At 48.7% G+C, this 16,753-nt stretch overlaps 1 protein-coding gene across 2 annotated transcripts in view; it reads left to right on the top strand.

The window, feature by feature from the left end:
* Positions 1–16,185, top strand: part of LOC130079876 (intermembrane lipid transfer protein VPS13B-like) — a 48,853-nt gene extending 32,668 nt beyond the window's left edge. Inside the window, exons 7-8 of one of the 2 annotated variants that reach the window (XM_056245113.1) lie at positions 1,621–1,797; positions 15,819–16,185. In XM_056245113.1, the coding sequence (XP_056101088.1) occupies positions 1,621–1,797; positions 15,819–15,988 (347 nt within the window). In that variant the 3' untranslated portion in view covers positions 15,989–16,185. The remainder of the gene's footprint in view (positions 1–1,620; positions 1,798–15,818) is intronic. The other variant, XM_056245114.1, reaches the window with a different exon arrangement.
* Positions 16,186–16,753: the final 568 nt, after the last annotated feature.

A 16,753-nucleotide genomic window follows, 5' to 3' on the forward strand; every position in this document is an offset into this window, starting at 1 on the left:
CGGATCCGGCTGAGTACATCATGCGTTGTGGTCGTGTCTAGGCACAGGTCCTCCATCATCTGATCTGGATACGGCCCGGATCCGGCTGACTACATAATGCGTTGTGGTCGTGTCTAGGCGCAGGTCCTCCATCTGATCTGGATGCGGCCCGGATCCGGCTGACTACATCATGTGTTGTGGTCGTGTCTAGGCACAGGTCCTCCATCATCTGATCTGGATACGGCCCGGATCCGGCTGACTACATAATGCGTTGTGGTCGTGTCTAGGCGCAGGTCCTCCATCTGATCTGGATACGGCCCGGATCCGGCTGACTACATCATGTGTTGTGGTCGTGTCTAGGCGCAGGTCCTCCATCTGATCTGGATACGGCCCGGATCCGGCTGACTACATCATGCGTTGTGGTCGTGTCTAGGCGCAGGTCCTCCATCTGATCTGGATACGGCCCGGATCCGGCTGACTACATCATGCGTTGTGGTCGTGTCTAGGCGCAGGTCCTCCATCTGATCTGGATCCGGCCCGGATCCGGCTGACTACATCATGCGTTGTGGTCGTGTCTAGGCGCAGGTCCTCCATCATCTGATCTGGATACGGCCCGGATCCGGCTGACTACATCGTGTGTTGTGGTCGTGTCTAGGCGCAGGTCCTCCATCTGATCTGGATACGGCCCGGATCCGGCTGACTACATCGTGTGTTGTGGTCGTGTCTAGGCGCAGGTCCTCCATCTGATCTGGATACGGCCCGGATCCGGCTGACTACATCATGCGTTGTGGTCGTGTCTAGGCGCAGGTCCTCCATCTGATCTGGATACGGCCCGGATCCGGCTGACTACATCGTGTGTTGTGGTCGTGTCTAGGCGCAGGTCCTCCATCTGATCTGGATACGGCCCGGATCCGGCTGACTACATCATGCGTTGTGGTCGTGTCTAGGCGCAGGTCCTCCATCTGATCTGGATTCGGCCCGGATCCGGCTGACTACATCGTGTGTTGTGGTCGTGTCTAGGCGCAGGTCCTCCATCTGATCTGGATACGGCCCGGATCCGGCTGACTACATCATGCGTTGTGGTCGTGTCTAGGCGCAGGTCCTCCATCTGATCTGGATGCGGCCCGGATCCGGCTGACTACATCATGCGTTGTGGTCGTGTCTAGGCGCAGGTCCTCCATCTGATCTGGATACGGCCCGGATCCGGCTGACTACATCATGCGTATATGAACCGTTAATGCAGCGTAATGTTTTTATAATTTCACTTTCTGTAGTGAATTATTGACTGGGGTTTGAGTCTTTCCACCAGTATAACTCAAGAGCAAAGTTTGCTTGTGTGATATCCACTGGCTCGCCTTCATGATTTAAAATGTAAATATTTCCAATATTGTGCGAAAATGTTCTTGATCAACAATTGCTCGCAAAATGATGGACAGAGATTTAGATTTTACACGTGTCATTCCCAGTGATAAAAGCTAGTAAATAATTAAAGAGTACGCTACCCCCCCCTCCCCCCCACCCCCACCCCCCGGCACTGCCTTTAACCCTTTAACATGTTGAATATAACAGATGAATGTTCGTTGTGCAAAATATGTTTAGACAGGGTTATTAATGTTTTACTGTGTGTGTGTGTGTGTGCAGGTGTGTGTGAAGGCCAGAAGGAGCAGCTGGTTCCACTGGTTCAGGGTCCGTCTGACACCACAGATCTTCACACGAGACACTGGCTGATCGGGAGCCGTAAACCTGCGTCTCTCCTGTCTCCTGATCTCCTGCAGATCTCACTACAGCTCCCTCAGCAGGAGCACTCACCCAACCCCGGTGAGACGCGCACACACACACGCACACACACACACACGCACACACACACGCACACACGCACACACACACACACACACACACACATACACACACACACACACACACATCTCTCCTGTCTCCTGATCTCCTCCAGATCTCACTACAGCTCCCACTCACCCAACCCCGGTGAGACACACACACACACACACACACAGATGAGACCTGATCATGATGGGGTGAGTGAGACGCCTATATACACCTGTGTCTGTGTGTGTGTGTGAGAGTAAGAGTGTGTGTGTGAGAGAGAGAGTGTGTGTGTGTGTCAGTGTGTTGAACGTCTTTACACTAAATCCTCCATAAGATGTGAAGGTCGAGGAGACCGAAGGCTTGAGAGGATCCAGACTCGTCGTGCTTTGGCAGTAAATCAGCATTATTGAGCTGAAGTGTGTGTGTGTGTGTGTGTAACACGGAGACGCTCAGTCCTCCAGAGCTTTATTAACGCAGGGATTCTTTATATCCACCCACAGTGACTGTAAGGAGATGTAGAGCTGCGCTCAGAACATTTAACCTTCATTCTGATAATTCAGTCAGTGAATGTGTGTGTGTGTGTGTGACAGATGAACCGATCATCTCTTCCTCTTTACTACTAGTTACAGCAGCAAATAAACATCAATGAACATCACAAGAAATTATAAATAACAATTTTTTCTTAAATATATACATGCATGTATGTGTATTATATATACAAAGTAATTCTACACAGTACACACAGAATTATACACAGACACTGTCGTCTTTTTCCACCTTTGTTGCCATTGGCTTGGCTTGCTTAGTTGGGGACATTTCATTTAATATCCAGCAATATTATTGATCTCCTGCACTGACAGCATTATATGAGAACTGAACTGAGCTGGACGATGACATCACGGTTTTCTCCAGAGCGGCTATATATACAGTATATATGAACTCATTTTAATAATTTTTTTTACAACAGAAATGAAGCATCACTGAACTCACTTAAGCTGCACTGTGACGCTATTCTCTCCTGGACACAAACTCTTATGTTCCTGTTATCTCTGTAAGGCGGCTCTGTGTAAACACAAGCGCTTATTTTGGACTTAGTAGTCGTTGCACAGCACTTCATCCACACGAGGTCCTTCTGTCCACAAGCACTCTCCATCGCGTCGTCCAAACCGCTGTGACTTTCTTTCTTCAGTCAAACACAAAAGAAGATATTCTGAGAAATGGCGTAGTGTTTTTGTCCATATCATGAAGGTCAGTGTTGTTTGGTTCTCAACGTTCTTCAGAATATCTTCTTGTGTTCCACTGAAGACACAGAGTTCAGATCAACATGAGAGAGTAACTGATGACAGAATGGTACGCATCCCCGCTGAGTGTGTGGAGGAACTCGATGTCTGTGTTTGTGTACGGATCCTCACGTGTGTGTAGTGTCAGAACCGCTCCCTGTACACTATATCGGTGTCGGACTGTTCGTAGTGGTGAACGACATCATGCCCTACATTCGTTCACTACTTTTACCCACAATCCTCTCTGAATTCGAGTGTACATTCGATGTACACTTGCTGAAGCACTATTTCCCACAATGCAATGCGAGAGGACTGAGCGCGAGTTTAAACAGGAGATTACTGACAGCTTTCTTATTTCTGCTCTAACATTTACTTCACACTAGTTTTAACCTTTTTTTATTAATCATTACTCGAATAAAACATTAAAATGTAGAGACAATATTATATAGATGAATTTTAAATTTAAATGAAATGATATTAATAAGGTAAATTATATTATTTTTATTCTGAAAATATATTATTTAGGCATATGATGATGTGGTGGATGATTTAAAAATGTTCGTTAATCTTCTGTGGGAAGCGCATTCATTCACATGTAATAATCATAACGCTAACGACCTCGTCATCCGAGTCGACTGCAGTCGATGAAACTACAAAGCTGGCACGGAGGAATATATCACTACAAAATAAAGTCATTATGATGGTTATTGTTGTTAATATTATTTTCTAAAGTAAGTAACGTGTAAGATAAAGGAGTTTTATCAGTACGTGTGGCGAAGCCGTGTCTTCATGACGTTCACTGCCTACAGATGTAGTGCACTCGAACGCCACACACTATAGGGATCTACAGATGTAGTGCACTCGAACGCCACACACTATAGGGATCTACAGATGCAGTGCACTCGAACGCCACACACTATAGGGATCTACAGATGTAGTGCACTCGAACGCCACACACTAGAGGGATCTACAGATGTAGTGCACTCGAACGCCACACACTAGAGGGATCTACAGATGTAGTGCACTCGAACGCCACACACTATAGGGATCTACAGATATAGTGCACTCGAACGCCACACACTAGAGGGATCTACAGATGTAGTGCACTCGAACGCCACACACTATAGGGATCTACAGATGTAGTGCACTCGAACGCCACACACTATAGGGATCTACAGATGTAGTGCACCCGAACGCCACACACTATAGGGATCTACAGATGCAGTGCACTCGAACGCCACACACTATAGGGATCTACAGATGCAGTGCACTCGAACGCCACACACTATAGGGATCTACAGATGTAGTGCACCCGAACGCCACACACTATAGGGATCTACAGATGCAGTGCACTCGAACGCCACACACTATAGGGATCTACAGATGCAGTGCACCCGAACGCCACACACTATAGGGATCTACAGATGCAGTGCACTCGAACGCCACACACTATAGGGATCTACAGATGTAGTGCACTCGAACGCCACACACTAGAGGGATCTACAGATGTAGTGCACTCGAACGCCACACACTAGAGGGATCTACAGATATAGTGCACTCGAACGCCACACACTAGAGGGATCTACAGATGTAGTGCACTCGAACGCCACACACTATAGGGATCTACAGATGTAGTGCACTCGAACGCCACACACTATAGGGATCTACAGATGTAGTCCACTCGAACGCCACACACTATAGGGATCTACAGATGCAGTGCACTCGAACGCCACACACTATAGGGATCTACAGATGTAGTGCCCTCGAACGCCACACACTATAGGGATCTACAGATGCAGTGCACTCGAACGCCACACACTATAGGGATCTACAGATGCAGTGCACTCGAACGCCACACACTATAGGGATCTACAGATGTAGTGCACTCGAACGCCACACACTATAGGGATCTACAGATGTAGTGCACTCGAACGCCACACACTATAGGGATCTACAGATGTAGTGCACTCGAACGCCACACACTATAGGGATCTACAGATGTAGTGCACTCGAACGCCACACACTATAGGGATCTACAGATGCAGTGCACTCGAACGCCACACACTATAGGGATCTACAGATGTAGTGCACTCGAACGCCACACACTAGAGGGATCTACAGATGCAGTGCACTCGAACGCCACACACTAGAGGGATCTACAGATGTAGTGCACTCGAACGCCACACACTATAGGGATCTACAGATGTAGTGCACCCGAACGCCACACACTATAGGGATCTACAGATGCAGTGCACTCGAACGCCACACACTATAGGGATCTACAGATGTAGTGCACTCGAACGCCACACACTATAGGGATCTACAGATGCAGTGCACTCGAACGCCACACACTATAGGGATCTACAGATGCAGTGCACTCGAACGCCACACACTATAGGGATCTACAGATGTAGTGCACTCGAACGCCACACACTATAGGGATCTACAGATGCAGTGCACTCGAACGCCACACACTATAGGGATCTACAGATGTAGTGCACTCGAACGCCACACACTAGAGGGATCTACAGATGCAGTGCACTCGAACGCCACACACTAGAGGGATCTACAGATGTAGTGCACTCGAACGCCACACACTATAGGGATCTACAGATGTAGTGCACCCGAACGCCACACACTATAGGGATCTACAGATGCAGTGCACTCGAACGCCACACACTAGAGGGATCTACAGATGTAGTGCACTCGAACGCCACACACTATAGGGATCTACAGATGCAGTGCACTCGAACGCCACACACTAGAGGGATCTACAGATGCAGTGCACTCGAACGCCACACACTATAGGGATCTACAGATGTAGTGCACTCGAACGCCACACACTATAGGGATCTACAGATGTAGTGCACTCGAACGCCACACACTATAGGGATCTACAGATGCAGTGCACTCGAACGCCACACACTATAGGGATCTACAGATGTAGTGCCCTCGAACGCCACACACTATAGGGATCTACAGATGTAGTGCACTCGAACGCCACACACTATAGGGATCTACAGATGTAGTGCCCTCGAACGCCACACACTATAGGGATCTACAGATATAGTGCACTCGAACGCCACACACTATAGGGATCTACAGATATAGTGCCCTCGAACGCCACACACTATAGGGATCTACAGATGTAGTGCCCTCGAACGCCACACACTATAGGGATCTACAGATGTAGTGCCCTCGAACGCCACACACTATAGGGATCTACAGATATAGTGCACTCGAACGCCACACACTATAGGGATCTACAGATATAGTGCACTCGAACGCCACACACTAGAGGGATCTACAGATGTAGTGCACTCGAACGCCACACACTATAGGGATCTACAGATGCAGTGCACTCGAACGCCACACACTATAGGGATCTACAGATGCAGTGCACTCGAACGCCACACACTATAGGGATCTACAGATGTAGTGCACTCGAACGCCACACACTATAGGGATCTACAGATGTAGTGCACTCGAACGCCACACACTATAGGGATCTACAGATGTAGTGCACTCGAACGCCACACACTATAGGGATCTACAGATGTAGTGCACTCGAACGCCACACACTAGAGGGATCTACAGATGTAGTGCACTCGAACGCCACACACTATAGGGATCTACAGATGTAGTGCACTCGAACGCCACACACTATAGGGATCTACAGATGTAGTGCACTCGAACGCCACACACTATAGGGATCTACAGATGTAGTGCACTCGAACGCCACACACTATAGGGATCTACAGATGTAGTGCACTCGAACGCCACACACTATAGGGATCTACAGATGTAGTGCACTCGAACGCCACACACTATAGGGATCTACAGATGTAGTGCACTCGAACACCACACACTATAGGGATCTACAGATGTAGTGCACTCGAACGCCACACACTATAGGGCTCTACAGATGTAGTGCACTCGAACGCCACACACTATAGGGATCTACAGATGTAGTGCACTCGAACGCCACACACTAGAGGGATCTACAGATATAGTGCACTCGAACACCACACACTAGAGGGATCTACAGATATAGTGCACTCGAACGCCACACACTATAGGGATCTACAGATATAGTGCACTCGAACGCCACACACTAGAGGGATCTACAGATGTAGTGCACTCGAACGCCACACACTAGAGGGATCTACAGATGTAGTGCACTCGAACGCCACACACTATAGGGATCTACAGATGTAGTGCACTCGAACGCCACACACTAGAGGGATCTACAGATGTAGTGCACTCGAACGCCACACACTATAGGGATCTACAGATGTAGTGCACTCGAACGCCACACACTAGAGGGATCTACAGATGTAGTGCACTCGAACGCCACACACTAGAGGGATCTACAGATGTAGTGCACTCGAACGCCACACACTATAGGGATCTACAGATGTAGTGCACTCGAACGCCACACACTAGAGGGATCTACAGATGTAGTGCACTCGAACGCCACACACTATAGGGATCTACAGATGTAGTGCACTCGAACGCCACACACTAGAGGGATCTACAGATGCAGTGCACTCGAACGCCACACACTAGAGGGATCTACAGATATAGTGCACTCGAACGCCACACACTATAGGGATCTACAGATGTAGTGCACTCGAACGCCACACACTATAGGGATCTACAGATGTAGTGCACCCGAACGCCACACACTAGAGGGATCTACAGATGTAGTGCACTCGAACGCCACACACTATAGGGATCTACAGATGCAGTGCACTCGAACGCCACACACTATAGGGATCTACAGATGTAGTGCACTCGAACGCCACACACTATAGGGATCTACAGATGCAGTGCACTCGAACGCCACACACTATAGGGATCTACAGATGCAGTGCACTCGAACGCCACACACTATAGGGATCTACAGATGTAGTGCCCTCGAACGCCACACACTATAGGGATCTACAGATGTAGTGCACTCGAACGCCACACACTAGAGGGATCTACAGATGTAGTGCCCTCGAACGCCACACACTATAGGGATCTACAGATGTAGTGCACTCGAACGCCACACACTATAGGGATCTACAGATGCAGTGCACTCGAACGCCACACACTATAGGGATCTACAGATGCAGTGCACTCGAACGCCACACACTATAGGGATCTACAGATGCAGTGCACTCGAACGCCACACACTATAGGGATCTACAGATGTAGTGCCCTCGAACGCCACACACTATAGGGATCTACAGATGTAGTGCACTCGAACGCCACACACTATAGGGATCTACAGATGTAGTGCCCTCGAACGCCACACACTATAGGGATCTACAGATGTAGTGCACTCGAACGCCACACACTAGAGGGATCTACAGATGTAGTGCACTCGAACGCCACACACTATAGGGATCTACAGATGTAGTGCACTCGAACGCCACACACTATAGGGATCTACAGATGTAGTGCACTCGAACGCCACACACTATAGGGATCTACAGATGTAGTGCACTCGAAGGCCACACACTATAGGGATCTACAGATATAGTGCACTCGAACGCCACACACTAGAGGGATCTACAGATATAGTGCACTCGAACGCCACACACTATAGGGATCTACAGATATAGTGCACTCGAACGCCACACACTATAGGGATCTACAGATGTAGTGCACTCGAACGCCACACACTATAGGGATCTACAGATGTAGTGCACTCGAACGCCACACACTATAGGGATCTACAGATGTAGTGCACTCGAACGCCACACACTATAGGGATCTACAGATGTAGTGCACTCGAAGGCCACACACTATAGGGATCTACAGATATAGTGCACTCGAACGCCACACACTAGAGGGATCTACAGATATAGTGCACTCGAACGCCACACACTATAGGGATCTACAGATATAGTGCACTCGAACGCCACACACTATAGGGATCTACAGATGCAGTGCACTCGAACGCCACACACTATAGGGATCTACAGATATAGTGCACTCGAACGCCACACACTATAGGGATCTACAGATGTAGTGCACTCGAACGCCACACACTAGAGGGATCTACAGATATAGTGCACTCGAACACCACACACTAGAGGGATCTACAGATGTAGTGCACTCGAACGCCACACACTAGAGGGATCTACAGATATAGTGCACTCGAACGCCACACACTAGAGGGATCTACAGATGTAGTGCACTCGAACGCCACACACTAGAGGGATCTACAGATATAGTGCACTCGAACACCACACACTAGAGGGATCTACAGATGTAGTGCACTCGAACGCCACACACTAGAGGGATCTACAGATATAGTGCACTCGAACGCCACACACTAGAGGGATCTACAGATGTAGTGCACTCGAACGCCACACACTAGAGGGATCTACAGATGTAGTGCACTCGAACGCCACACACTATAGGGATCTACAGATGTAGTGCACTCGAACGCCACACACTATAGGGATCTACAGATGTAGTGCACTCGAACGCCACACACTATAGGGATCTACAGATGTAGTGCACTCGAACGCCACACACTATAGGGCTCTACGGATGTAGTGCACTCGAACGCCACACACTATAGGGCTCTACGGATGTAGTGCACTCGAACGCCACACACTATAGGGATCTACAGATGTAGTGCACTCGAACGCCACACACTATAGGGATCTACAGATGTAGTGCACTCGAACGCCACACACTATAGGGCTCTACGGATGTAGTGCACTCGAACGCCACACACTATAGGCATCTACAGATGTAGTGCACTCGAACGCCACACACTATTGGGATCTACAGATGTAGTGCACTCGAACGCCACACACTATAGGGATCTACAGATGTAGTGCACTCGAACGCCACACACTATAGGGATCTACAGATGTAGTGCACTCGAACGCCACACACTATAGGGATCTACAGATGTAGTGCACTCGAACGCCACACACTATAGGGATCTACAGATGTAGTGCACTCGAACGCCACACACTATAGGGCTCTACGGATGTAGTGCACTCGAACGCCACACACTATAGGGATCTACAGATGTAGTGCACTCGAACGCCACACACTATAGGGATCTACAGATGTAGTGCACTCGAACGCCACACACTATAGGGATCTACAGATGTAGTGCCCTCGAACGCCACACACTATAGGGATCTACAGATGTAGTGCACTCAAACGCCACACACTATAGGGCTCTACAGATGCAGTGCACTCGAACGCCACACACTATAGGGATCTACAGATATAGTGCACTCGAACGCCACACACTATAGGGATCTACAGATGTAGTGCACTCGAACGCCACACACTATAGGGATCTACAGATGTAGTGCACTCGAACGCCACACACTATAGGGATCTACAGATGTAGTGCACTCGAACGCCACACACTATAGGGATCTACAGATGCAGTGCACTCGAACGCCACACACTATAGGGATCTACAGATGTAGTGCACTCGAACGCCACACACTATAGGGATCTACAGATGCAGTCCACTCGAACGCCACACACTATAGGGATCTACAGATGTAGTCCACTCGAACGCCACACACTATAGGGATCTACAGATGTAGTGCACTCGAACGCCACACACTATAGGGATCTACAGATGTAGTGCACTCGAACGCCACACACTATAGGGATCTACAGATGTAGTGCACTCGAACGCCACACACTATAGGGATCTACAGATGTAGTGCACTCGAACGCCACACACTATAGGGATCTACAGATGTAGTGCACTCGAACGCCACACACTATAGGGATCTACAGATGCAGTGCACTCGAACGCCACACACTATAGGGATCTACAGATATAGTGCACTCGAACGCCACACACTATAGGGATCTACAGATGTAGTGCACTCGAACGCCACACACTATAGGGATCTACAGATGTAGTGCACTCGAACGCCACACACTAGAGGGATCTACAGATATAGTGCACTCGAACGCCACACACTAGAGGGATCTACAGATATAGTGCACTCGAACGCCACACACTAGAGGGATCTACAGATGTAGTGCACTCGAACGCCACACACTATAGGGATCTACAGATGTAGTGCACTCGAACGCCACACACTATAGGGATCTACAGATGTAGTGCACTCGAACGCCACACACTATAGGGATCTACAGATGTAGTGCACTCGAACGCCACACACTATAGGGATCTACAGATGTAGTGCACTCGAACGCCACACACTATAGGGATCTACAGATGTAGTGCACTCGAACGCCACACACTATAGGGATCTACAGATGTAGTGCACTCGAACGCCACACACTATAGGGATCTACAGATGTAGTGCACTCGAACGCCACACACTATAGGGATCTACAGATGTAGTGCACTCGAACGCCACACACTATAGGGATCTACAGATGTAGTGCACTCGAACGCCACACACTATAGGGATCTACAGATGTAGTGCACTCGAACGCCACACACTATAGGGATCTACAGATGTAGTGCACTCGAACGCCACACACTATAGGGATCTACAGATGTAGTGCACTCGAACGCCACACACTATAGGGATCTACAGATGTAGTGCACTCGAACGCCACACACTATTGGGATCTACAGATGTAGTGCACTCGAACGCCACACACTATAGGGATCTACAGATGTAGTGCACTCGAACGCCACACACTAGAGGGATCTACAGATGTAGTGCACTCGAACGCCACACACTATAGGGATCTACAGATGTAGTGCACTCGAACGCCACACACTATAGGGATCTACAGATGTAGTGCACTCGAACGCCACACACTATAGGGATCTACAGATGTAGTGCACTCGAACGCCACACACTATAGGGATCTACAGATGTAGTGCACTCGAACGCCACACACTATAGGGATCTACAGATGTAGTGCACTCGAACGCCACACACTATAGGGATCTACAGATGTAGTGCACTCGAACGCCACACACTATAGGGATCTACAGATGCAGTGCACTCGAACGCCACACACTATAGGGCTCTACAGATGTAGTGCACTCGAACGCCACACACTATAGGGATCTACAGATGTAGTGCACTCGAACGCTACACACTATAGGGATCTACAGATGCAGTGCACTCGAACGCCACACACTATAGGGATCTACAGATGTAGTGCACTCGAACGCCACACACTATAGGGCTCTACAGATGTAGTGCACTCGAACGCCACACACTATAGGGATCTACAGATGTAGTGCACTCGAACGCCACACACTAGAGGGATCTACAGATGCAGTGCACTCGAACGCCACACACTATAGGGATCTACAGATGTAGTGCACTCGAACGCCACACACTATAGGGATCTACAGATGCAGTGCACTCGAACGCCACACACTATAGGGATCTACAGATATAGTGCACTCGAACGCCACACACTATAGGGATCTACAGATGTAGTGCACTCGAACGCCACACACTATAGGGATCTACAGATGTAGTGCACTCGAACGCCACACACTATAGGGATCTACAGATGTAGTGCACTCGAACGCCACACACTATAGGGCTCTACAGATGTAGTGCACTCGAACGCCACACACTATAGGGATCTACAGATGTAGTGCACTCGAACGCCACACACTATAGGGATCTACAGATGCAGTGCACTCGAACGCCACACACTATAGGGATCTACAGATGTAGTGCACTCGAACGCCACACACTATAGGGATCTACAGATGCAGTGCACTCGAACGCCACACACTATAGGGATCTACAGATGTAGTGCACTCGAACGCCACACACTATAGGGATCTACAGATGTAGTGCACTCGAACGCCACACACTATAGGGATCTACAGATGCAGTGCACTCGAACGCCACACACTATAGGGATCTACAGATGTAGTGCACTCGAACGCCACACACTATAGGGATCTACAGATGTAGTGCACTCGAACGCCACACACTATAGGGATCTACAGATGTAGTGCACTCGAACGCCACACACTATAGGGATCTACAGATGTAGTGCACTCGAACGCCACACACTAGAGGGATCTACAGATGTAGTGCACTCGAACGCCACACACTATAGGGATCTACAGATGTAGTGCACTCGAACGCCACACACTAGAGGGATCTACAGATGCAGTGCACTCGAACGCCACACACTATAGGGATCTACAGATGTAGTGCACTCGAACGCCACACACTATAGGGATCTACAGATGTAGTGCACTCGAAGGCCACACACTATAGGGATCTACAGATGCAGTGCACTCGAACGCCACACACTATAGGGATCTACAGATGCAGTGCACTCGAACGCCACACACTATAGGGATCTACAGATGCAGTGCACTCGAACGCCACACACTATAGGGATCTACAGATATAGTGCACTCGAACGCCACACACTAGAGGGATCTACAGATATAGTGCACTCGAACGCCACACACTATAGGGATCTACAGATATAGTGCACTCGAACGCCACACACTATAGGGATCTACAGATGTAGTGCACTCGAACGCCACACACTAGAGGGATCTACAGATGCAGTGCACTCGAACGCCACACACTATAGGGATCTACAGATGTAGTGCACTCGAACGCCACACACTAGAGGGATCTACAGATGTAGTGCACTCGAACGCCACACACTATAGGGATCTACAGATGTAGTGCACTCGAACGCCACACACTATAGGGATCTACAGATGTAGTGCACTCGAACGCCACACACTAGAGGGATCTACAGATGCAGTGCACTCGAACGCCACACACTATAGGGATCTACAGATATAGTGCACTCGAACGCCACACACTAGAGGGATCTACAGATATAGTGCACTCGAACGCCACACACTAGAGGGATCTACAGATGTAGTGCACTCGAACGCCACACACTAGAGGGATCTACAGATGCAGTGCACTCGAACGCCACACACTATAGGGATCTACAGATGTAGTGCACTCGAACGCCACACACTATAGGGATCTACAGATGTAGTGCACTCGAACGCCACACACTATAGGGATCTACAGATGTAGTGCACTCGAACGCCACACACTAGAGGGATCTACAGATGTAGTGCACTCGAACGCCACACACTATAGGGATCTACAGATGTAGTGCACTCGAACGCCACACACTATAGGGATCTACAGATGTAGTGCACTCGAACGCCACACACTATAGGGATCTACAGATGCAGTGCACTCGAACGCCACACACTATAGGGCTCTACAGATGCAGTGCACTCGAACGCCACACACTATAGGGATCTACAGATGTAGTGCACTCGAACGCCACACACTATAGGGATCTACAGATGTAGTGCACTCGAACGCCACACACTATAGGGATCTACAGATGTAGTGCACTCGAACGCCACACACTATAGGGATCTACAGATGTAGTGCACTCGAACGCCACACACTATAGGGATCTACAGATGCAGTGCACTCGAACGCCACACACTATAGGGATCTACAGATGTAGTGCACTCGAACGCCACACACTATAGGGATCTACAGATGTAGTGCACTCGAACGCCACACACTATAGGGATCTACAGATATAGTGCACTCGAACGCCACACACTATAGGGATCTACAGATGTAGTGCACTCGAACGCCACACACTATAGGGATCTACAGATGTAGTGCACTCGAACGCCACACACTATAGGGATCTACAGATGCAGTGCACTCGAACGCCACACACTATTGGGATCTACAGATGTAGTGCACTCGAACGCCACACACTATAGGGATCTACAGATGTAGTGCACTCGAACGCCACACACTATAGGGATCTACAGATGTAGTGCACTCGAACGCCACACACTAGAGGGATCTACAGATGTAGTGCACTCGAAATCCACACACTATAGGGATCTACAGATGTAGTGCACTCGAACGCCACACACTATAGGGATCTACAGATGTAGTGCACTCGAAATCCACACACTATAGGATCTACAGATGTAGTGCACTCGAACGCCACACACTATAGGGATCTACAGATGTAGTGCACTCGAACGCCACACACTAGAGGGATCTACAGATGTAGTGCACTCGAAATCCACACACTATAGGGATCTACAGATGTAGTGCACTCGAACGCCACACACTATAGGGATCTACAGATGTAGTGCACTCGAACGCCACACACTATAGGGATCTACAGATGTAGTGCACTCGAACGCCACACACTATAGGGATCTACAGATGTAGTGCACTCGAACGCCACACACTAGAGGGATCTACAGATGTAGTGCACTCGAAATCCACACACTATAGGGATCTACAGATGTAGTGCACTCGAACGCCACACACTATAGGGATCTACAGATGCAGTGCACTCGAAATCCACACACTATAGGGATCTACAGATGTAGTGCACTCGAACGCCACACACTATAGGGATCTACAGATGTAGTGCACTCGAACGCCACACACTATAAGGATGAGTGAGCGAGCGAGTCAGCGAGTGAGTGAGTGAGCGGTGTCGGACACAGCTAGACTGTCTCTATGAGAGTGAAGCAGGGGATTCTGGGATATCATGCAGTCCTGCGAGATCCTCTGCTAGATGAGATGAGATGACACACTCTCTCTGAGGAACGTCTCTGTGTGTTTTCCTCCAAGTCTTCAAGCCATGCTTTATAACATTATATTGCAGCGTTCGCCTTTAATCTGCCCAGTAATATTTCTAAACCTTCGACATGTATTTTATGAATTCCGTAATAATCTTTTTCAGGATCTCGCGCTGAACTGCAGAATGCGGTCCTGGAGACCCAGATGTGCTTGGAAGCGTTCCCGCTCTGTTCTTGTGTCTTTATCTCCCTTTACTCCTTTCCTGAGCGCTTGAACCTCAAAGCGTTCTTCAAAACTGTAACGTTTAATTACCTTGAAATGACATTTAAATAATTCCCAGGCCCATCTGCATCTCTGGCTCCGCTAGCTTGAAGACGGCCTCGACTTCGCTGCGTTACATCTGCTTTCCATTCCATTGTTTACCAGTGAATTAAAAAGAAATTCCAATTTACTTAGAAAATGGGAGTTCTGTACTTGTTAAACTCCCGTAGACGCAGACCAATATGTTTCTGTTTAATGAGCCTGAGGTTGGAACACACTAATAAATTAAAGGCAATTAAAGGCGTTGGATTTATCACAGAAGGATCCAGGCCGCGCGGCTTTGAACGCCTCTTTTATGGACATACAGTGATTTTACGCGGTGTTAACCCTTCGCTGTGTTAACCCTTCGCTGTGTTAACCCTTCGCTGTGTTAACCCTTCGCTGTGTTAACCCTTCGCTGTGTTAACCCTTCGCTGTGTTAACCCTTCGCTGTGTTAACCCTTCGCTGTGTTAACCCTTCGCTGTGTTAACCCTTCGCTGTGTTAACCCTTCGCTGTGTTAATCCTTCGCTGTGTTAACCCTTCGCTGTGTTAACCCTTCGCTGTGTTCACCCTTCGCTGTGTTAACCCTTCGCTGTGTTAACCCTTCGCTGTGTTAATCCTTCGCTGTGTTAATCCTTCGCTGTGTTAATCCTTCGCTGTGTTAACCCTTCGCTGTGTTAACCCTTCGCTGTGTTAACCCTTCGCTGTGTTAACTCTTCGCTGTGTTAACTCTTCGCTGTGTTCACCCTTCGCTGTGTTAACCCTTCGCTGTGTTAACCCTTCGCTGTGTTAACCC

The sequence above is a fragment of the Rhinichthys klamathensis genome, unplaced genomic scaffold (assembly GCF_029890125.1).
Source record: "Rhinichthys klamathensis goyatoka isolate OS25496 unplaced genomic scaffold, OSU_Roscu_1.1 h1tg001392l_1, whole genome shotgun sequence".
NCBI classification, from domain to species: Eukaryota; Metazoa; Chordata; class Actinopteri; order Cypriniformes; family Leuciscidae; genus Rhinichthys; species Rhinichthys klamathensis.